This window comes from Grammomys surdaster, unplaced genomic scaffold (genome assembly GCF_004785775.1).
Source record: "Grammomys surdaster isolate TR1022 unplaced genomic scaffold, NIH_TR_1.0 130, whole genome shotgun sequence".
In the NCBI taxonomy this organism is placed as follows: domain Eukaryota; kingdom Metazoa; phylum Chordata; class Mammalia; order Rodentia; family Muridae; genus Grammomys; species Grammomys surdaster.
In genome coordinates, this window is record NW_021604588.1 from 14883983 (window position 1) to 14906127 (window position 22145).

The 22145-nt window shown below is 40.0% G+C and overlaps 1 protein-coding gene across 2 annotated transcripts in view; it reads right to left on the reverse strand.

The window, feature by feature from the left end:
• Positions 1-497: 497 nt before the first annotated feature.
• Positions 498-22145, reverse strand: part of Ddr2 (discoidin domain receptor tyrosine kinase 2) — a 100187-nt gene continuing 78539 nt past the window's right edge. For both annotated transcript variants that reach the window (XM_028760701.1, XM_028760692.1), the window contains exons 8-16: positions 21572-21634; positions 20609-20739; positions 17041-17251; positions 15433-15656; positions 14036-14163; positions 11911-12099; positions 11404-11638; positions 9237-9386; positions 498-5591 (exon numbers count right to left, since the gene is read on the reverse strand). In XM_028760701.1, the coding sequence (XP_028616534.1) occupies positions 5457-5591; positions 9237-9386; positions 11404-11638; positions 11911-12099; positions 14036-14163; positions 15433-15656; positions 17041-17251; positions 20609-20739; positions 21572-21634 (1466 nt within the window). In that variant the 3' untranslated portion in view covers positions 498-5456. The remainder of the gene's footprint in view (positions 5592-9236; positions 9387-11403; positions 11639-11910; positions 12100-14035; positions 14164-15432; positions 15657-17040; positions 17252-20608; positions 20740-21571; positions 21635-22145) is intronic.

Sequence of the window (22145 nt, forward strand, 5' to 3'; positions counted from 1 at the left end):
CTGTCTCTCTGTCTCTCTCTGTCTCTCTCTGTCTCTCTCTGTCTCTGTATCTCTCTGTCTCTCTCTCTGTCTCTCTCTCTCTGTCTCTGTCTGTCTCTCTGTCTCTGTCTCTCTCTGTCTCTCTCTGTCTCTGTGTCTCTCTGTCTCTCTCTCTCTGTCTCTGTGTCTCTCTGTCTCTCTCTCTCTGTCTCTCTCTCTGTCTCTCTCTGTCTGTCTCTCTGTCTCTGTCTCTCTCTGTCTCTCTCTGTCTGTCTCTCTCTGTCTCTCTGTCTCTCTCTCTCTCTCTCTCTCTCTCTCTCTCTCTGCCTTTGGCCTTTGGTCTGGTGCCATGTGAAAACTACCTTGCATGGCTGCCTGGATCGTTTTCACCACTGCAAAGGACACAAGGGTACACACTGCCTGTGAGACACCTTTTTCCTTGTTTTTTTTTTTTTTTGATTGAGAATAACCCCTCTATGTTATAAAGCACTTCTCCCCAAATTAATACATGCAATACGTAATTTTTCCATACTTTATTCATTAAAAACAAAAAAATTCACAAAATATTCACTTGTGTGCTAGGAATTTCATAAGCCACAGACAGTTATTATTCTGTAGCCCTTTAAGCAAGGCAGCTTAAAAATGTCTAACAAAAAACCCAAAGTCATGATCCAGGAAACTAGAGTTTCAACTTTTCCCCAGGAAGCTGTTGTGTTTGCATTTAGTTTAGCAGCTGATATTATAATTAAGGATGAACAGTTAAGCAAACGAAGCTTCTCTGGTACTTGGAAGACAGAGTTTATCCTCACGTTAGGGGTTTATATTTGTGTCCTATTCTATCCCTGCTTCCACTCAGTACCACTTAATTCTTGACCAAAGGACTGTTTTATCCTAGACCCCTCTTGTCACCAACAAACGTCCCATCCTTCTGTTTAGAATTCCCTTCCACTTAACACCTTTTTGTGCTGTTACTTTTAAGTTGTTCTTGGATTGCTTGGGGTGCCAAACAAAAGAGCTAGTCATTACACGGGACTCCTGTGTGATGCTGTGGCCGTTCTGGGCCCAACAAAGATGAGCTTTAATTGAAAGTGGATTCAGCAAATAGGTAGAGTATTGTTCACTGATAAAAGAGCTATTTTGATAAAACATCAATTTGACATTTTCTCTCACTGGTAGAGCAATATCTAGATAGAATCTTTTATCCTGTATGCCACCAAAGCCAGGTTACAAACCACCAAAGGCTAATATTATCCAGTGAGCAAATGAGTGCAAGGTAGGAAAACCAGCAAAAGCCAAGTCAGGCCTAGAATTTAGTTTCAAAAATGGCTCAAAGTAGACCATGGTTTCAGTAGATGAAAATAGACTAAAATATTTTCAGTGGGGAAAATTAGATCCAGGGAAGGCTATTCTGTACTGATTCTTTTGTAACTTATTTCAAGTCTCAGATAACTGCAAAATGAAAATTTTCTGAAAAACTTGGGACAGCTAAATGCTCCCCCCTTTTTTTTCTGCCAGCCTGCTCACGTCCTGAGTAACTACCCAGTGTCCTTCCTTAACTCAGGATTCCAATTAATTCACCAAGCACCAATGACATTCTGTTTCTAGAATATGAAATTTCAAAAAGTTTTCCCAGAGTAGACCAGAATCTGAATCTTGCCAAAACATTGGGGACTTACCCCACACAGTGCCCAAGGACATAGGCTTCAAAACAAAGAAAAGACTATGATGCAAATGCCAGGCTCATGAACTCAACTTAGGATCAAAGTTGCAATAAGCAATGTATTGCAACTCTTTTCATTTTGTGCTGGATGAAACCAGACACTGTTCTGTTTTCTAGTGTGTGTCTTCAGAACATCTTCCCGAATTCCCTTCATCCTGACATGCCTCCCCACCCCGCCCATCACCTCTTTACTTAAAACACATGGCCCAAGCCCACATCACACTGTTCTTGTGGGATGCCTGGGTGGGAAATAGACAAATATATATGACATACCCCTCTGTCAAAGATCGGACAAAACTTAGTTTTGTCTAACTCACACCTATTGTTTCCATGTTTGCTGTGGCCATTTTAGACCGAGCAAGGATGAGCACTATTGAAAGTGGATCCGGTAACTAACAAATGCTCCTAGATCTTCAAGTCCAAACAGCACATGGAACACCAAGTCCAGTACACAGACAGCATTGTTACCATCGCTAGATGTGGTCCAGAACTCACAGGAGAGCAAACTACCTTCTGTACACACTTCCTCTGAGATGAAGAGGTCACTCCCTGATGGCTCTGGTGGCTACATGTTTCTATATCTATGAAGACCATGGCCTTCCTCGACTCTGCAAAACTCCCTTGCATTGCCTATGGTGTACCTGTCATCTATTTAATAAATACAGGCTCCCTCACCCAGCATTTACTTACCCTTCATTCTTTCCAAGTCTAACCTCTCTCAGATCTCTTTTCATGTATCAGCATTGACTTCATGGCCTCCAGCCAGCCCTGTTTCTACCACGTCTGATTTGCCTCACCCTGTGCCTTCCCCATAACTTCTCCTTGCCTCTCGGTATGGTACCTTCTTTTTCATTGTCTCCCTATCCTCTCCATCCATCCACACACATACATACATTCATGTAACCACTTTTTAAAAAACACTACTTTCACACTTGCATACAGCCCTCTTTTGTTATACAGTTTTGAGCATTCACAGACAATCTTTCCACAGCTCCAGCAATGCCTGCTCTCCTCAGGGTACTCATTTCCACTCCAGGTCACATATATGACATAGTTACATATTTCTCTGGTCAACAGATCAAGATTTGAACATAGATACTAGGCTATAGATCAATGGTAGGACCCATGCCTAGCAAATGTAAGCTCTGGGTATGATCCCCAACACTAAAAAATAAATGGACCTGGCTAACGTATGCATTTGTCAATAAAGCTATGAATTGAAATATGACAGTCTACAGGACATCTTGACATAGATGGTTCACATATATCATGATCATGAATAACTTGGGGAAATAACAATAGACCATAATTTCTCATCTGCTTCTGCTTTCTTTTCCAAAGCCTTCCTTCATTTCTCTAATTTAGAATTGAGCTATCTGTCTACAGAGTAAGTCTTAGAGTAAGCTCTTATCATCTACCATGGTCGGTCACTCAGACCTGCATTGCTAAACTCTACTAGTGTAAATAGAAACTAAACCTGTGCCTATAATACAAAGGTTTCAGTGCCAGAAGGTGGAGTCTTCTTCATACCCCACCCCCCAAAAAGTGCCTGTACATGATGATATATATTTGATAGCCATCTGAAATAGTTTAGTTCTATAAAGCAAAGTCCTGGAAATTTCATTTTAAATTAATACAGTGAACTAAGGGCAGAATCCTGAAGAGTAAATAGTCATGAGTTGTGAAAGAAATGTGTCTGTCCCTAGAACTATCAGATGAGATAACATAAAGAAGTAGCTGGTCACTCTAAAAGCAGATATAACACAGTGCCAGTGTTACTTAAATGATGTCTCTTGAGATCACTATTACTGGCCACAATTTTCAGAGCAGTAACTGAACCTACATCAACCACAAATCTAGTTCTCCAACAAGCACAAAACATAGCAGAACTCCAAGAGATTAATAGATCATCTAATTCAATTTTCTTGTGAGACAGATAAGGAAATAAATGCAGAGAGACAGCAAGATTTGGGAAGATGGCATACTTGGCTTGAGGCAGAACAGGCCGAACCCAACACTCTCTCCTACCTTCCCAATCAAAGTTAGTCTTGCTGAGAATGGCAGAAAAGCCATGGGAGAGCTAAATTTGCCATGAGTGAATGGGATCTATGAAATTAATATTTAGACTTAGAGTTATACCTATACTGTGTCCTGTAGCCCTGCTAAAGGCTGAACCAAGAAGTTCTCAGGTTTCTAAGAGACAATGAAGCAAGCTGACTAGATAGACAGAAGCAGGCCACCACTATTTTACCTCGGCTTGGGAAGCTTATTCAGTAATCTTTTCTTGGTTTTCTTCTTTAATATTTAAGGGTTTTGTATTCTAGATTTCTCTGAATCTTAGAGTCTGTGGAGGATGAAAACTTAGCCTCTGCTCTAAGGCAGATCCTGCTTGATTTTGCATCAGTTCTCATGAATCCTGAAGCCAGAACCTCATGCTTTGCTGCTGGACAGCCTCTCTTTGGCAAAAGCACTTTCAGTAACACTGAATGGCCATCTTCTTATTATCTCATATATATATACCCAGTAGTCAAGAGTCAAGAACCTCTTCCTTGCATAGTTCTTCAGCTAGAATCTGAAACTTTTCAGAGATGAGATACTCCCCATCATCTCTGGGGAAGCTCATTCACCTGCATATGTTCTATTTCCATATTTTCCCAAGTAAAGAGTAGAAATCAGTCTTCCTAAAACTTCCTTTAGGGGTCTTGGCCAACCTTTTGAGAACGCTCCAAACATATCTCTTGTATATTGGAAATGACATTGGATACCTATGCCTGAGAAGTTGAAACTCTAGCCTACAAGTCCCACAAAGGCATCACATATTGAAAGAAACAGAACTGGACAAGAAGAACTGAAGGAGAAACCATTAAAATATTAAAATGCTAAGCTTTACTGATTAAAGTCAAGTTGTCACTAAAACACACAGGTGAAGACCCTCACACATGAACAACAAATGCTAGCCATCCTCTGAGGACCTCCTTTCCTATGACCATTGTCTACTGAGAATCTTATGCAATCTTTCCCTTTCTGTGTCCTACTTCGAACCTTACAACAGACAATTCTTTCTACCCATATGCCCTGTTTCATAGGTAGGCTCCGATCTCTGGCCATGATTGAAGAAAACATTCACTCCAAGAAACAAGGTAGAGCTTTGTAAGTCCATGTTACTCACTTTGACAAGATAGATAGATAGATGATAGATAGATAGATAGATAGATAGATAGATAGATAGATAGATAGATCGATCTGAGAGTCATGGCCAAGTTATCATCCATTAGTTGTGGAATGCCAAGTCCTGCAATTCTTCATGACTACTAAGCATTTTCCTTAAGCCTAATCTCATGTTTCCCAAGACATTCATATTCTTCAAGTTTTTCTTTCTAAAGGTATTTTACAGAAAGTGACATGGAGAAATATTGTAGGATCTGCACACTTATAAACATAAGCATAACCTTTATAAATTATCTGAGTTTCTAGCCTTCATTATCTAACCCTTTGGTATATCAAGTAACATTTCTTTTACTAATATCTGCTCTATATTTTTTCTTTTAGTTACTTCATGTAAAAAAAAAGTATATATGAGTCAATGGTAGGGGGCAGGGAAGTGTAGAGGAAGAGGCGAGGGACAGAGAGGGCAGAGTGACTAATTCTCCATCTCTCAGGTCCATTGAATGTCCAGCTGGAGTGACTTAGATGTGAGTGAGCGGTAGGTCTTGTGGGAAGGATCTGGGCCACAGGAGCATTGCCAGGTATCATGGTGTCACTCAGCTCCTTGTTGAAGAAGCAGAAGGTGTATTTCTTGGAAGGATGGTCGGTGCTTGGTTTCTCTTCTCCAGCAGCTCAGCATCACCTTATACACAGAGTCGGGGCAAATGGCTGGTTGAGGGAGGTAGATCTTTGGGGACAAAAATTTTAACAAAGAGAAAAATATGTATTAAGAAGAAGGAGGAGAATGCATTATATTATAGCTTAATGTATACCCTCGCCACTTTATTGAACTTAGCCAACAAACATGGGTATCATGTCTATTCTTTCAACACACAGAGTTCTACCTTATCAGCCCCTTTCTTCTTCCCTTCTTCTATTCTAGTCCTCCCAAGCACTATTACATGATGGGTCATCCTGTGGTCTCTGCCTTCCTGCCAAAGGTTACACCAATGCAAAAAGAACTCATATCTGCTGTCACTGAGGATGAATCTTGGCTGAGCCGATATGACAGAGATAAAGTACATTTGTAGCTTCCACTCCATAAAGACTTTGAGGTTTTATCGCCATTTTGATTGCAATGACATTTCATCCAGCTCTAGAAATTGGGAGACAGACTTGATCCTAGCAATGCCTACCATTGCTCTCTGTGTTCCCCCTCCTCTGTATTGTTCTCATTTAGGTGAGATTAGATTGCACCTACGGGCATATTCATGATACCCTAAATCCAGCCTAGGATGCTATTCTGAAGTTTCCAGTTACCATTTCCACAAGCAAGATGCTACTCTGCTAACTCAGTCTATCGTTCACATTCTATATTTCATTAGTATCATCTACTTAACTATACTTTTTAATACCCTGCTATATTGACAGATTACTAAACCATACTTAAACTTTGAACTATCAAAGTATTGTTGGCTTTGCTGAACCCAATATCTGTACCTAGTTACTCGTTAGCTATTTTCCATTGCCCTACCTTATGTTATACAACACCAGCCTGTATCATGTATCATAGGATCTGGACATTACCTAGAGTTTAATATGCCCATCAACTCCTAATTGACAGTAAAAAGTTCAATAGGGAAAAATATTTGACTTCTGTTAAAATAGCAAATTAGATGGACTATCAAATCAAATACAACAAAGTTTAAGTCAGAATTACAAAACAATGGATATAAAATACCGGGTATTAGGAAGTTATTATCACTCATAACCAGCATTCTCGAGTATTATTGGCAAAACATAAAATTGCTGAGATCTTTATGAGAACTTTAGAAAAAAGTATTACAGTCACTTGGATTTCCAGGTGTGGTAGTGGCAAGCCTGTAGTTCTAGCACTTGGGAAGCTCAGACAGGAGGATCTGAGTTCAAAACCACCCTGGAAAAGTAGCAAGACTCAGTCTCAAGAGCAACAGCAGCAATAACAATTTAACTTGAAAAGTTCAAGTTACATTTCATAAGACTTCATATCATGTATATCATTTTGTGACACCAAAATAAAATTTAAAATTATTTAATTTTACTTATACTGTGAGCATTCAAGGAAGAATGCTAACTAAAATTTCTTCATACCTTGTGATTTTAAATTGAAAACAAAATGCCAAATGCATTTTTAATGGTTGAGAATTTTTGATATAGACATTCAAGCATTTTAAGTTGAAAGAAATTGTTTAAAGTTCAATTTAAGCTATGAATCCTAAGTATGAAGTTTCTTCTAGAATTTCTATCAGCCACACTGTCCTTTGTCTTCCCTGTATCTCCTGTAGGTTGGATGAACTATTGGGAAATGGGCTCATCACATTTGTGTAGCTCAGGAACTACAGAAGCCATGTAGTACCTAATAAAGACAGCACTATCCATAAATGCCCAGGTCAAACTCTAGAACATGAACACTGGAATCTCAACTATAAACACAATAGTAATCAAATTTTACCAAATCTAGTAAATTGTATTTAACCAGTTATTTACAGTTGATATGTCAAATTTAGAAATTTCTTTATCAAAATGTAGAGTTGGAACTGAGAAGTGACTTAGTACTTGATGGTCATATTTGCTTTGGGCCTGAATTCAGTCAAATCCCTGACTCTAGCACCTGATCACAGGGAGATGGTCAAACATGTATGTGCTGCACTGCTAGTATCTTGTGTAGGTAAAAATTAGTGGTCCTTTTCACATAGACTGCCTAAAACTAAACGAGAAAAGTCAAGTTTTAAAGATTATTATAAATGAGAATTTCTATTATTTTCAGTTGGTTAAAAAGCTGTTTTCTTGTAAAGCTGCATACCCAGAATTGAAATAACATTTGACTGCTTAGTGATCATTTTTAATATCATGAACACTAACATAAAACAAACAGAATCCAGGAAAGGACTTGCCTTCCTCTTGTGATGTGGGTGTTGGTCTAGTTTGTATAAAAACCGAAGAATCAGTTTTTATACAACTGATTTCTGTTGATAATAATTTGAAGAAATCCATGAGGCTCACAATAATCCCACTTTTGCCTATAATTCAAGGATATACTCAAATTAAGACTATTGCTTTAATGAGTGGGATCCATTTCTTAATTGAACATGCAACTTTTAATTTGGCATGTGTCTTGTAAAGGGTGGTTTGAATACATTAATCTAGGAAAAGAAAGCTTTCTTCTTGGCCCATTGCATATTTCATAAAGACAAGAGCAAATCTTTGCTTTATCACAATTAGAGAGCAGTTATCTCCTGTGCTGGATAGTTTTAGGTCAACTTGACACAAGCTAAGGGCATCTGAAAAAACTTCAATCATGAAATCTGAGGGAACCACGATTAAGAAAATATTTCCATAAGATCCGGCCGTAGGCAAGCCTATAGGGCATTTTCTTGATTAGTGATTGATTAGAGAAGGCCCAGTCTATTGTGGGAAAAGCCATCCTTGGCATGTGGACCTGGATTCTATAAGAAAGCAGACTGAGTAAGCTATGAGGAGCAGGCCAGTAAGCAGCACTCCTCCATGACCTCTGCATTGATGTGGAAGTGTAAGCCAAATAAACCTTTGTCTCCTTGACTTGCTTTTGGTCATGGTGTTCCATCATAGCAATAGAAACCTTATCTAAGACACCTCCTAACCAAAATGGATGATTTAGAATTCCTGCTACCAAATTATCTAAAGAACATTGAGATAAAAGTTAATTTGCAGGTTGTTCTCATTTCATAACACATGCACCATGTGTTATTCTTGTTGTCCCTTGTCATTTGCTTGGTTAAGTCTAGGTAACCCAGAGAGAACCCACTTTTTACCTCCTGAAAAACCCTTCTCCAGCTCTTACCATCTGCCTGTTGGAGACGATGTGATGTAAGGTGTGCTACAGACAGACCACTTGGGGGTCTGCAATGCTCTAGTTATTAGTTGGCTTTAAATCCTAGGTCTCACAGGAGTATTAGAAACTTGCCCAACCAAAGAAAGCTTGGTTTCTCAGAGAATCAGGACTCCACATGGGATTGAGGCTCAGTTGTCCATAATCCCCAAGAGGATCAATCAGTAGGCCCAGAGGCACCTCCCCAGAGAAGGACCAAAGCATACCAGTCCATTTGTGGATGTCCAAGTCTAGAAACGTTGTTCACCAGCCCAAGCTAACACCGCATCTTATTCTAAGATTTTCTTTTAAACAAACATCATTGATTTCCCTCACTTCTTTTTTGCCACCAAGTAGACTTTCTGGATAATCTTGATCTATGAATGGACTGAACATAAGAAGGAGAATTTGGTTTTCATCCTTGAGCTGGGGTCTTTCTACATAGTCAGGACCTTCCTCTCTCCTTCCCTTGAGAGCACTCGAGTCCATATCCCCAACAGTCCGTACCTGCCTCCCTTGGTCTCGGAAGAACTCTCCAGTGTTCTCGATAACCTGCTCATCCGACAGCTGGGAGTAGGGCTGCTCCTGGCAAAAGGTGAAAGTCTCCCACAGAGTCACCCCAAAGGCCCACACGTCGCTTGCCGTGGTGAATTTTCCCTATTGAAGAAGAGAAAAGAAAGTCAGGCCCACAAACAAGGAGCATGTTCCATGCCCATCATCTGAAACCAATCTCCCTTCCCCTGACAAGGGGGGGAGGAGTGGGGGCAATGCTGAAACTGCTGAGATGTGCACAGAGAAACTAGAAGAGGCAATGTGAGCTTACTGGAAAACTGTGACCTCAGCTTAGTCTGTTTCTCTTGGACATGAAATCCAAGAACTACAAGGATAAAGTCCATAAGCCCAGGAACTGAGCATTAGAACAGATGCCTCTGGGCTACCAGCTCTCTGAGTGCTAGAAGGTCACCTGTAGGCAATAGACCACTTTGGGGAAACTACCCAGGGAAAAGCCTAAGTCAGCATGAGAAATGAATTATTTTGATGGAAGGAATAAAGGAAGCCTTTTAAGGGCCTGGAATTAGGCCTGGTGGATCTAGGACTTTCACTTCCCTATTCACTGATAGCCACAGTCTTGAAGATGATGTTATCAAATGACATCAGTGAGGTCAGATTAATTAATACTCATTAAATACACATTTTTCTATTTAATAAATAGAGTGGTACAGACATGTAGAGGGTATTGGTTTTTAATATCAGAAAAATAAAGGAGTGGTCCAGTAAATTATTCCGGTTGGTAAGTCCATTAGTAATGCAACAACTGGAATAGGAACACAGTCCTCTGAATGTAACCCATTGTGTCTCATTTAATACCACACAGCACCTTTAGATTTTAAAAATGGTTACACATGTTAGACATTGATAAAAATAAAGGCTCACATATATAGATGAAAAGTTCATTGGGTTTTCATAAAATGGCAGATATTATAGCATCATTCTTCCTGTTTATTTTCTTTTGCTTTTATTTGAGCCAGGATCTCCCTATCTAGCCCATACTTATGTCTAACTAACAGCAGTTCTCCTAGTTCAGCCTCCCTTGTATTGGGACAATGGACAGATATAAGTATTCATTCTTCTTCCAGAGGACCTGAGGTTTGTCCTCTGACATCCCAGCACCCCGTAACAACCTGTAAACCCAGCTCCAGAACATCTGACACCCTCTTCTGGCCTCTGCAACCACCTGTCCTTACACTCATATTCTTACCCGCCACAAACGCACACATACACATACAATTGAATATTTAAAAATACAAAATTAAAGACATTACACATTAGAAATACATGCACACAAAACTCTCAAAGGCAACATTCCAAATCATTAACTTATCTTAGTAAGGAGACGATAATGTTCGTTGTTTTATCATTCCAAAACTAATTTATGAATCCTATATGAATATCAGCTAAAAATAAGCAGATGAAGTAGAAATGAACAAACTCAAACTGGGCTCAGGCTTTTCCCTGAATATTATGGAAGACAGTCAAGGGAACAAAAGTTTACAGCTTACTCATCATTTCAATGGACTGAGAATCTGTAAAATCAACATTGAGGTGCCTCAGATATACATGGCCAGAATGATCGAGCTCCAAGAGAGACAGCTGAAGTGATTCGTTCATAGCAGAAAACACCAAGAATTAGGTAAAAATCATAAAAAGAAAAATTATGATTCAACAAGTAAATGGTAAAATATCACTAAAATAATAATACACAGACCACTCTAAATAATTGATGAGAAGCATGTTCATAAACTTAATATGGAAATATATATTACAGCATAATTTTTTTAACAGATAAGAGTTTTAATGCCCAGAATTAAGACTATTCAATAAAGAGAAGGGGAGAGAGGAAAAGTTAGCAGATTTCTTATTCTTTTAAACCTTTTTCCTAAAGTTTTGGTAATGTGTATTACATTACAACAGAAATAGGCAAATCTATAGTAACAACAACAACAGCAGCAGCAAAACAATAATAATATAGTGCCCAGTAAAGATCCTCTCAAGTCAGAGAAAAATGTCAAGGTCTGTGGGGCTTGCTTCCTGCTGCCTCCAGTTTGTCCCACCTTCACACCTGAATAGCAGCAGGTCAGTTGCTGGAACAGGACTCATAGATGTAGAAACTCACCAGCAAGATGCTTTCCCAGGACATCCAGCGGATAGGGAGCACTGCCCGGCCCTGGATCCGGTAATAGTCACCACTGTACAGGTTTCTACTCATTCCGAAATCCGCGATCTTGATGGTGTAATTCTTGCCCACTAAGCAGTTTCGTGTGGCCAGATCTCGGTGGACAAAGTTGAGAGATGAGAGGTACTTCATACCAGAGGCAATCTGGGTAGCTATAAACTTCAAGTTGGTGTAACTAGGGGCACATAGAAGAAAACAGAAAGCAGCTGTGGACAGGGTATATACTAATCAATAAACCAGGGTTGAACCATCTATATCCTGCCTCCATTCTCATAGAATGTTTGATTTGCCCCAAAGGATAGCTGTCCCATCATCCACTGCGCACTGGTTCATCTCCCACACTTCCCCTACGGCAATTGATACCTTAACTTTTACCACTCCCCATTTTCAGGCCCTGGAGTTACTCTCATGACTACACAGAAAAGACAAACGACCCAACTAGTTTACCTGACTGTGGCATTGCTAGAACAAGAACTCGGAGGCTCGTGGCGAGAAAGAAACTGATTGAGATCTCCATTTTCCATGTATTCCGTGATCATGCAGAGTGGGTCCTCAGTGATGCACACAGCTAAGAGACGGATGATGTTTGGGTCCTTGAGCCGAGACATGATCTTTATCTCCTTAAGAAAATCATTCCTTTGGAGGATGTGATTGTAGATAAAGTCAGGGGTTGTCAGAGTAAGAACTGAGCAAGGAAGGCTACACAGCAATGCCCGTTTCGACCCATCACACCATGCCTAGCTCCCCGTTGGATGATCTTTGAGATAACAGACAAGCAGGCACCCAGACCTATCCCATTCAAATTTTCCATGAACACAATGGACCTTTACTTAGTCAATGATAATGTTTTCAAGGATAAGATCTATAACTCACTTTGATATCCCTAGTACTTGGCAAAATACTCACTATATAGAATGTTGTTGATATTACTGACTCAGAAATGTGTTGCTTAAAAACTACCCTGCAAATGGAGTTTTTCATTAAAAACCAACTCAAGTGCTATAAGATATTTGCCTCTTTCAAAAGCTACTAAATCACAATCTTAATAAAGTGAAGATAATTTTTTACAAGGTGGCTAACCACTCTTTTGATTATCTGATCTATTTTTATTTGCACCTACTGGCTTTTCCCAATACCATCTGCACTGGCAGTCAGCCACAGCACACAGTGATTTGGTAGCCTGTTCAAAGAGTTGTTTGAAACCCATTTAGGCCAAACTGGTAATTGTTTGAGTTCATAATGACAGCCACATTTGAGTTGTAAATTGTCAACATGGTGCCAATAGCCCACATTCCCAAAACTACAGGGGCAAATCAGAAGTCTCCAGTGAGTTTTACAGGAACTCTGCACTGAAGGGCAAACCCTGTCGATATAAATTCTTGGAACCAATGTAATCCTGATTCAGCATCTCCCCTCTCCTTTTCCTGTGAAATCCAAGACGATGGGTTTGGGCAACATGTGAGGATCCAGAGCTTAGGTGATCCATCACTACCAAACAAGAACATGTAGATAGATCTGAAAATCTCACCAACCCAAACAACCCAGAAATACATCACCTTATCTAACACAATGTTTTTCCCACTGGCCATTCTCTCCTGCCCTATGAAAGGATTGCTATGAAGAAGATCCCATCTCATGTTAATATTGGTAAGACAGAGGTCTTAATTAAAATGTGAAAGCCCACATAGTACCACTTCCTCACCTTTGTCTTCAGTCCATGTCCTGCCCATTGTAAGACTTCTAATGAAACCTATCATCATTTTTTTGGAATTTACAACAATTTAGGGAAATAGGAACAATAAACTTCCTCTTAGGGTAAGTATCAGCGAGACATAGCAGGACAACACCCATGGGAAGACACAATTGGTATCCAGATGTTCAGGTTTCTCTGGAACACAGTTTTCTGCCAGGGTGCCTCTCTGGGTGAGGATTAACTCACCATGACTGTAATGGAAAGGCTGTCAGAGAGCAATGCAGTGTTCTGCAAGCTGTAAAGTGTGTAGTAAAGGATCCAAGAGACTACTAGCCAGTTGGAAAACCTGTTAAAGGACTGTGGATTCTTTTGCTCAGAGGTCCACGGATGTGTTTCCAAGTAGAAGTAGCTTCTCTTTAGTGGGGGGCTGCTGAACATAGAAGAAAAAGGAGCATAAAAGAGAAAAAAACAGGGTGAGAATGTGAACAGAGATGTGGAAAATGGAGACTTCAAAGATGTAGGGAGGAAGGTATTTGTTGTTAGGAAAAGCCAGCCAGAGGAGTGGAAGACATTTGAGATTATGTCTGGGCTTCATGAGGGAAGAATATTTTTGCGCTGTTGTATGCACTGGGTGAGGGGACTTTACTAAGTATATAGTGAATGTAATATAAATATATACATTTGTGTTTGGAGGAGACAGAGAAAAAGATGGACATTTCTGGCCACATAGGAAATATAACGTCTAGTAGAGGGCTTGTGAGACAGCTCACAGACCTTCCTATCTCAAGAGAGAAAAATAAAAGCTCAGAAATGTTCAGGGATATTCCTAATTCTAAGCACGAAGCAAGTAAAGGACAATTCAAAATGCAGACCACAGACCTGGCGTTCTTGTTGGCATCTGCTCGAAGCATTTTCACGGCCACCAAGACAGGCTGGTTGGCACTGACATCTAGTGCAAACTCTTTGTCTTTGAATTTTTCCATTCCTTCCACTTCACAGAGATGAACCTAGACAAAAGTCATCTAGTCTCAGCATCATCCTGTCTCCTGGAGATACCTCAGTATTCTTGCTGGGCATGTCCTGGAGATAAATTTACTTTTACGACTCAGGGAAAATAATCAGCGACCAATAGGAGTCAATGGATGACATATCTTTGATTCAAGTAGTTGTCAAAATTAATAAACAATGCTAAAGTACCCAGCTAATCTGATACATTGGTGCCCTACAAAAGAAATGTACATTGAATGGAATATTGATATGGGAAGGAATGAATCTATAATGTAGTATTTTATCACAGCATAACTCCACTAGAAAATAACATTTGACATAATTGCTTCAACTTTGATTTGAGAAAGTTAATCCCTTGATCATATAAAACATAAGGCAATTTCCTAAAATAATCCCTTAGGGTGAGGAGAATGTTGTAAATTATGCCTATGTATTAGCAAATAGCATAGTAAAAATAGAATTTCAACAAAAGGGACAGAATGAGTCCATGTGACAGTACAGACAAGTGATGGGGTCCCTCTGCCTTCTCTAACACCAGACCTCACAGAGGGAGAATACTCAATCCATACTGGACATCAACAACATGTTCATTGGAAACCAAATGTTACATTTGATGATGTAACACTTAGATGACAGAAATCAATGATTCCTGTTACAGCTGAAAACATTGCTCTGAATTCTCTGAAGGGTCTGATGACTTACGTAAGAGTTAAAGGTCTCATATTTCACACATCATTGTGAGAACAACTCAGAAGAGGGCTCCTCCTTATCTTTGTGGTGATTTCATTCCTTAGTGGTTAATTCCAGAACCAAAACAGAGTCGAAGTTGGTTAGGTTTTTTGTTTTGTTTTGTTTTACCATTTTGATATATAACTCTCATTAAGAGAACAAAATATTGTAGCAAGCAGCAGAGTGTTCCTAGATAACCCCCAAAAGATGATGCTGTCCACGAGTCCCACCCTCAGAAACCTATTGTAAACAATTTTTGAAAGTACTGAGTATTTTTTAGGATAGCCGAAGTCTTGTGACTCGCTTCCCTTAAAATTTTTGTATAAAAACAGAAGTCCTAGGAAAACCACAGCCCATACACAAAGATGAGATTAACCATTAACTATTTTGCAAGCAATGCAAACCAACACGTAAAGGAGACCTTCAGCTGAAATTCACTTCTAGATAGACATTTGTTCTACTGATCCTTTTAATCCCCACTCCTACTTCCCTCATGTGATCAAGGACTAGGTGTCTCCTCATAACAGAGATCTACTCACCTCCCCAAACTGGCCTTCTCCCAGCTTCTCCTTGAAGGCCAAGAATTTCCTGGGGAACTCTTCCACGGCCACATCTTTTCCTGAGAGCAGGTCCATGGTGACAGCAGGCACAGAGTAGGTGTTGCCACCTGTCACTCCCTGGAGATTCACTATGTCAGCTTCTGCATAGTGGGGCACACCCTCAGGTCCATTGGGCTGGGCTGGCTTCACAACACCACTGCAGCCTGAGAAGACACCGGCCCTGAGTCTGGTTCCCAAAGGTTTTAAGAAGATCTGAGGGGATAGTGAGAACTCGGCCCCACAGCAGCCTAACTCTCTTCACACACACTTGTGGACAGTTGTGCTTCCTCTAGGCACCTTCATTTTGGACTTCAGAATGTAGCCTGCCATTCTGTTTCTCACTTTCCCTACAAGGCACCTTCATGAACAAGTTCCCTGACGAATCCGGTGGAATTGTGAGGCTAAGCCTTAGGAAGGCTTATGCTGCTGTATCAGGATGGTAGTCTTGAAGGTTTAATAGCAAATTTCCTTAATTTCAGATTGCTGCCATTAATTTAACAGTCCAGTTTAGGGAAGAAAACAACTTCATATTAGATTTATAAAATCGTGTTTAACATAGACCATAATTGTAGAAAGTTGGAATGTGATTGACATGGGAGATGTGGACCATAGGAAATAGGTTAATTACTTTGGTTCTGTTAAGAAAATAAGTTCATATGTAGTTTTTAGTCTTGCTGGTTCTAGGAATTAGATGAATTTCGTGCTCTCTTCCTATGATTTTTACCCCATCAGTGATAAGATAGATGTTAATTTCCTTTCTTCTTTCAGCACGTTTATTCTTTAATAAGCTTCTATTTTTCTATTTAGTCACACCACCTAGATCAGGCCTTCCTCTCCTAAATATAAGTTCTCTGCTAATAATTCTGTCATTTCTAGACTGATGACCTTAGACAACTCCCAATGATACCATTAGTGACCCAGTACCACTTCTGATGTCACCCACTTTCAAAGGGGATTGGGCTTTGAAACAAAGCTTTGAAGCAATTGGTTTTATACACCTTATTCAATACTTTTACTGAGAAAAGCCAAAAATATATTTACTATAAAAAACAAAATCTTATACTAGTGTAATAAGTTTTTACCAAAGAGAAGTCAATAAATTAATTCTTTCAATTATCCAGAGAGCTACCCAGAGGTAGAGAACGCCTTGGGCTTCAGGTCTCTTTTCTCCTCCAATTGTAATTTCCAATCTAGAATTTACCCCAGTAAAGTCTGGTCTCAAGTGAGCACAGAATAGGCCTCCTCTCCCATTACAGAACAAGAAGGTTATCTGGATGAGACTGCACAGCTTCTTCTGATAACCCCTCAGTGACACTTTGACATTTTTGTGTGGCGGTCCCTCTGAACATCTTATGTTAAGAATAAAAGGATGGGTCTCAGAATAGACTAGAAGCAGCAGCAATCAAACCTAGAGACAGACTGTGCACTTCTCCAGAGGCTGGCCCAGACTTAGTGGATTTGGTTAACCTGTAGCAAGAGTGTTATGCCTACATCATATAAACTAAAGCTTCTTCTCCCACAATCCCCTGCCCATGATTTCATCCTCACCTGACTCCTCCTCCCCTGGAGCAAATTCTGGGAGCTTCCGGATCAGTCTGGATGGCTCCTGGTAGTCAGGGCGAAGGGGGAAGATTCGATCATAAGTGGAGTTGGACTCCTGTTCACTTGGTGATGAGGAGCGGTTGTTATTGAACATGCTGGACTCGCTGGGCAGGGAAAGGCTGACTGTCATTTCATCATCCAGCATCCTCCGTGAAGCCTGAAAGTCATGGATAGAGAGGATCATCACTGTTGCTTTCTAAAATCCAGTCCTCCTGCTCAGTTCATACCTTCAACCCCCACTGCAGCTAGCAGGACGGCAAGCTGGTGCCATGAATTCCTGAGTTGCAGAAATTTAGCAAAAGTTTCCTCTTTAGATGGCAGAATTTAATCACCTATCTCTTACGTTGGCAACGTTCATAAGCTTTCACTGAAGCACTTGTCAGCAACATTTACACAATGTAATGAGGTCCTATAAGCAGCCAAATACTTTCTCTGGTTTTTAGAGTTGTGTGAGTTTTATTAAATAATGGGTTTTGTTTACTTGTGTTTTAACCCTTTGATCTGTGTAAACATAAACTGAAATGTTCATTAACTTGGGAGTTCCAAAACATGATAAATTGACAGTATGTCTGATTATCCTAGTATTATAGGTTAGAATAACATGCTAGGTTTTGCTAAATCCTAAACAAATGATGAGTTACATCTAATACAAGAAGAGAAAGTGTCAAAGAACCAGCTGCAGTGGCATAGTGCCTAATGTAACTCCCAGCTCCAATAAAAAGAAATCCGCTAGCATCTAATGGACATAGTAGTTGAATCTGAACATGTAAATGCTCTATTTTAATACCCAGACATAGAAAACATCTTAGATCTTTCTATAAGACTGAACAGTCCTTTGTTGCAATAACATACTCAGAACAAACATGGAACCTAGCACATAGTAGGTTCTCCTAAAATATGGGTTGACTTTCTCAAAGAAGTATTGCTGAAGACATCATCAAATGTATCATCAAAATATGTTATAGACTAAAAATAAGTTTAGTAATGCTGTTGGTATGTGTATGTAAGTTTTTCCACTCAGACAAAAAATTAGATATTATCCTAGCAAGAAATCCAGAATGTCATTCCAAGAAACTGTGAGTCATTATATAGGGCTATATACACTGGTACAAAGAGTTTCTTGAAGGACTGAGTTAAAGATCCAAAGGCAAAACCTGCTTCCCAGACTAGCTTTGATCTCCCAGATGAGGAAGACAGTCCAGCAGATTCAGAAGAAAGACCCAGAGAAGTGTGGTAAATTCTAGATCAAATAAAGAGGGGAAAAGAGTCCAGAGTAGAGAATGTAGATTCTCCTGTTTCCTTCAAATAGAATGTAACTGTACTATACTATTCAGTAAGAGCATACACTAGGACTCCACCCCTAACTGAGGAACTGCTGACAGCTGATGGCTTCTCGGGGAGAGTCGGTAAGTTTTCTTGGACTTTGTGACTTCTGCTAGGTTGACTGCCCTCCAGTGGATAGTCCCACACCCTTGACTACATGAGCAGCACAACATGGACATATAGTGGGTTATTTTTTAAAAAAAGAAAAAAGAAAGATAAGAAGTTGGGGGGGGTGGGGGAGGTGACATTAGATCTGGGAGGACTTCAGGGAGGAGTGGGGTGGATAGATATGATCAAAACACATCGTATCAAATTCTCAAAGAACTAATACAAATGCTTTCAAAAAGAGCCTATGTTAGCTTCAAGCAGCCAAACGAAACTTTAGTCAAGCAGCTTCTTCTGCCACAAACTTCCTATTTGCTACCTTCACATTGGAGTTTCCGATTTAGATATGACTGTGTTTCAGCCTTCTGAAAGAGGGAAATTCTTAGCACTTCCCACTGGCACGTTGAAACGCATGCCATTGAGGGGATGCTCTGTCGTCTGCTTTCCAACACTTTAGAGTCTGTTAATGGACGGAAGGCTTTATCTTGTGTCTTCTACCTGATGGTAAGGTCTTTGTGAAATGCAAAGAGATTTCCTCTTCTGTGAAATACTCCTGCCCCAAATCCTTAAAACTAACTTTGAAACCTGAATGTGGAGTGGTCAGATGAGACCAGAGGTGACTTGCTAGATTGCTCCTCTGAAATCTAAAGTGAGCCCTTGTACCCTACAAACAAGGAAGTCTAGAGACTCAAGGCCTTTCTCATGGTGCCCCATGGTGTCCTGCCCCTCTTCTAGTACAAGACTTGGTCTCTGAAGTCAATGACTCCCTTTCTAGCCACTGAAGACACTCACTGTCTAGAGATCCCATGACCGAAAGCCATTGCTAGGAAGCCACTGATCAGAAAGAGTCAAGCCAGAAACATTTCGATAGATTGGAAGATGGACAGTCACTCAGCAGCATTGTCCACTGAGGTTCTTTTCTGATTAAGAAGCTAGGAAGAATTATAGATCCTCATCCTCATCATTGGTAAAGTGTATCAATTTTGGACAATTTAAAAAAAACCATTAAGCTAACATTAAGTTAGAGCACAGGTTGCCCCTTGAGTATGTATTATCTCATCAGAACAAGCTAAATCTAGTCCATGTAATTATTACTCATATAAAATAACATGTAAGCTGGATGTGCCAGCACATGCCTAGGATGACATCTCTCACAAAAAGCACAGGCAGGAGAATCGTGGCGTGTTCAAGGCCATCCTGACCCTCAACATCAGGCTAGCCAAGACTATAAAAGGGCACTGTTCCAAAAACAAAACAAAAAGCAAACTTGAAAAATAAGGCTTTGCATATTAAAATAGTGTGTGTGTGTGCATGCGTGCGTGCGTGCGTGCGTGCGTGTGTGTGTGTGTGTGTGTGAGAGACAAACCTATTCATGCCATTTGACTCAGTAACTTGAGGAATTTAGAGACATATAATCATAACCTGCAAGTACATAAAGAAATAGAATTAAGATGGTGATAAACTACTTGGGTATTAATGAACCTAATTGTTTTGACACACAGACATACAGACACACAGACACACACACACACAGAGAGAGAGAGAGAGAGAGAGAGAGAAATATTTAAGCTTCATTGCCAACTTCATGGGCTGTAGAGTCACCTCAGAAACATAATTATGCAAATGTAAGGTGTTTCCAGAAAGGGTTAGCTGATCAAGGAAGACCCACCTTGAATGTAGGCTATGTACTGACATCCCAGACTGAATAAAAGGAAGTTGGCAAGCTGAATACCAGCATTCATCTCTCTGCTTCCCAGCTGTTGACACAAGGTAACCAGCGGCTTCCTTCCTGCCACCATCCCTTCCCTGCCATGAAAGACTGTCTCCTCTCTTAAATCATAATATAAAATAAAGCCATCCTTAAGCTTCCCTTGTCAGATATTTGGTCACAGCAACAGGAAAAGTAAGTAATCTGACACCAAAAAGCAAAAGGACAAAAAGTTTAGAAAAGGTCAAAAAGGTTAACAGGTTGCCTCAGAGAACTCATCAGTCACTTAGAACTTTTTGGAAATTGGCCTTCACTCCTGGTGTCATGGCAGTACAAGAAATGAAAACGGGGCTTCCTGTTCATACTGCACATCCTCACCTTTTCTAGCATCTTCTGCCAGAACTGCCTCCACAGGATGATGACGATGATAGCCAGTAGGATGAAGATGATGGCCACCAAGCAACCAATCAGGATTCGAGTGTTGCTATCATCAACTTTAAGCATGGGATCTGTGACCGAGTAGAGAAAGCAGAGAAAAGAATCACTTCCAAGGGCAAATAAGGACAGTAGGACTAGAGCAGAGCATAGAGACCATCTCTCTTCAATCTCTGGAGAATTCCAGAAGGTTCTGTCCTCATGTTTATGCTTTTTATTGCTCCTGCTTATTACGTTGTTCTTATTTCCTACAGTCTTCCTCCATGGGTCACTACCCTCCTTCTCTCTGTGTCTCAGACTAAATAATGAGCAGTTTTCATACACATTTCCACATGTGTGTATCTGTTGTCATGGTCTGGTATAGGCTCTTAATGCTCATGAAAGTATAGTAGAGGGATGAGTTGCACTCTTCATTCTGGAGATGGGTCAAGGGAGCTGTAATTCCTCTCCAAAGAAACCCAATTAAACATGTTTCCAGATTTCTGGCTGTTATAGCCAGTGACTTCTGCGAGTAAAGAATGTACCTTTGCATATTCATCTACTGAGAGATAGAAAATCATTTTGTTCCATGGACTTCTCATTCATGAGATCACTGTTACGGGTCTCATTTCGGAATGTCTCCTTACTTGTTTCTCCTCCAAGCTTCTTAAACACTCATGGAATGGTTGGAACACTCTAGATCCTGTCCCTCTCAGCTGAAGGAACTCATGAATGGTGACAAATGAGAGTAACTTTGGGTCCTTCACTTTGGGAGTAGACTGTCCTCCCTTTACCACACAAATATCCATTCAGAGCCCACATAGAATCAAGCCACTCACACACAGTGAAGAAGTGTAACCTCTACCCTCCTTTGTCTTCCAGGAGGTAACTTCATTTTAATATTGTACAATTACTAATCACACATACCATAGGTTGTGGGTGCCATAGGAGAGGTGGGCAGGGCTCCAGAGTTATTATACATTGCAGCATCTGTCGCAGAACAAGAGTGAATTAGAGGTTGGGGGAAGACAGTCAGGCAATGGCACATCTGAAGGTAGCCTGAGACCTAGTACATTGTAAAAATCAATATAGTGGATTACCAATAGTATTTTTAAAAATTATACATGCATTAATTCATTAAACTGAAGCTTGTAAATGCAAAAATGTATAATGTCTATAAAAAACAAAATAAGAATGAATCCATAAATACATTCAATAAAGTATAACTACTTGTACAAGTAAAGACTTTTTTCTTGTGCAAAAACAAAATTGTTGTAAATATTATATATTGTCACAATATAAAACATTAGCATATGGTGTTTCAGAGGGCTGTTGTCATAGATCATCATAAAATATTCATGGAAAGAAGGGCCGAGATTCAACAATATGTAGAGAGAGTTCAGTGGATATATGGGCATGAAATAAACCTAGCATGAAGACAGTCTTTCTTCCCAAGAATTTAATCAACTAAACAATAAAGAAATCAAACAATTTAAATTGT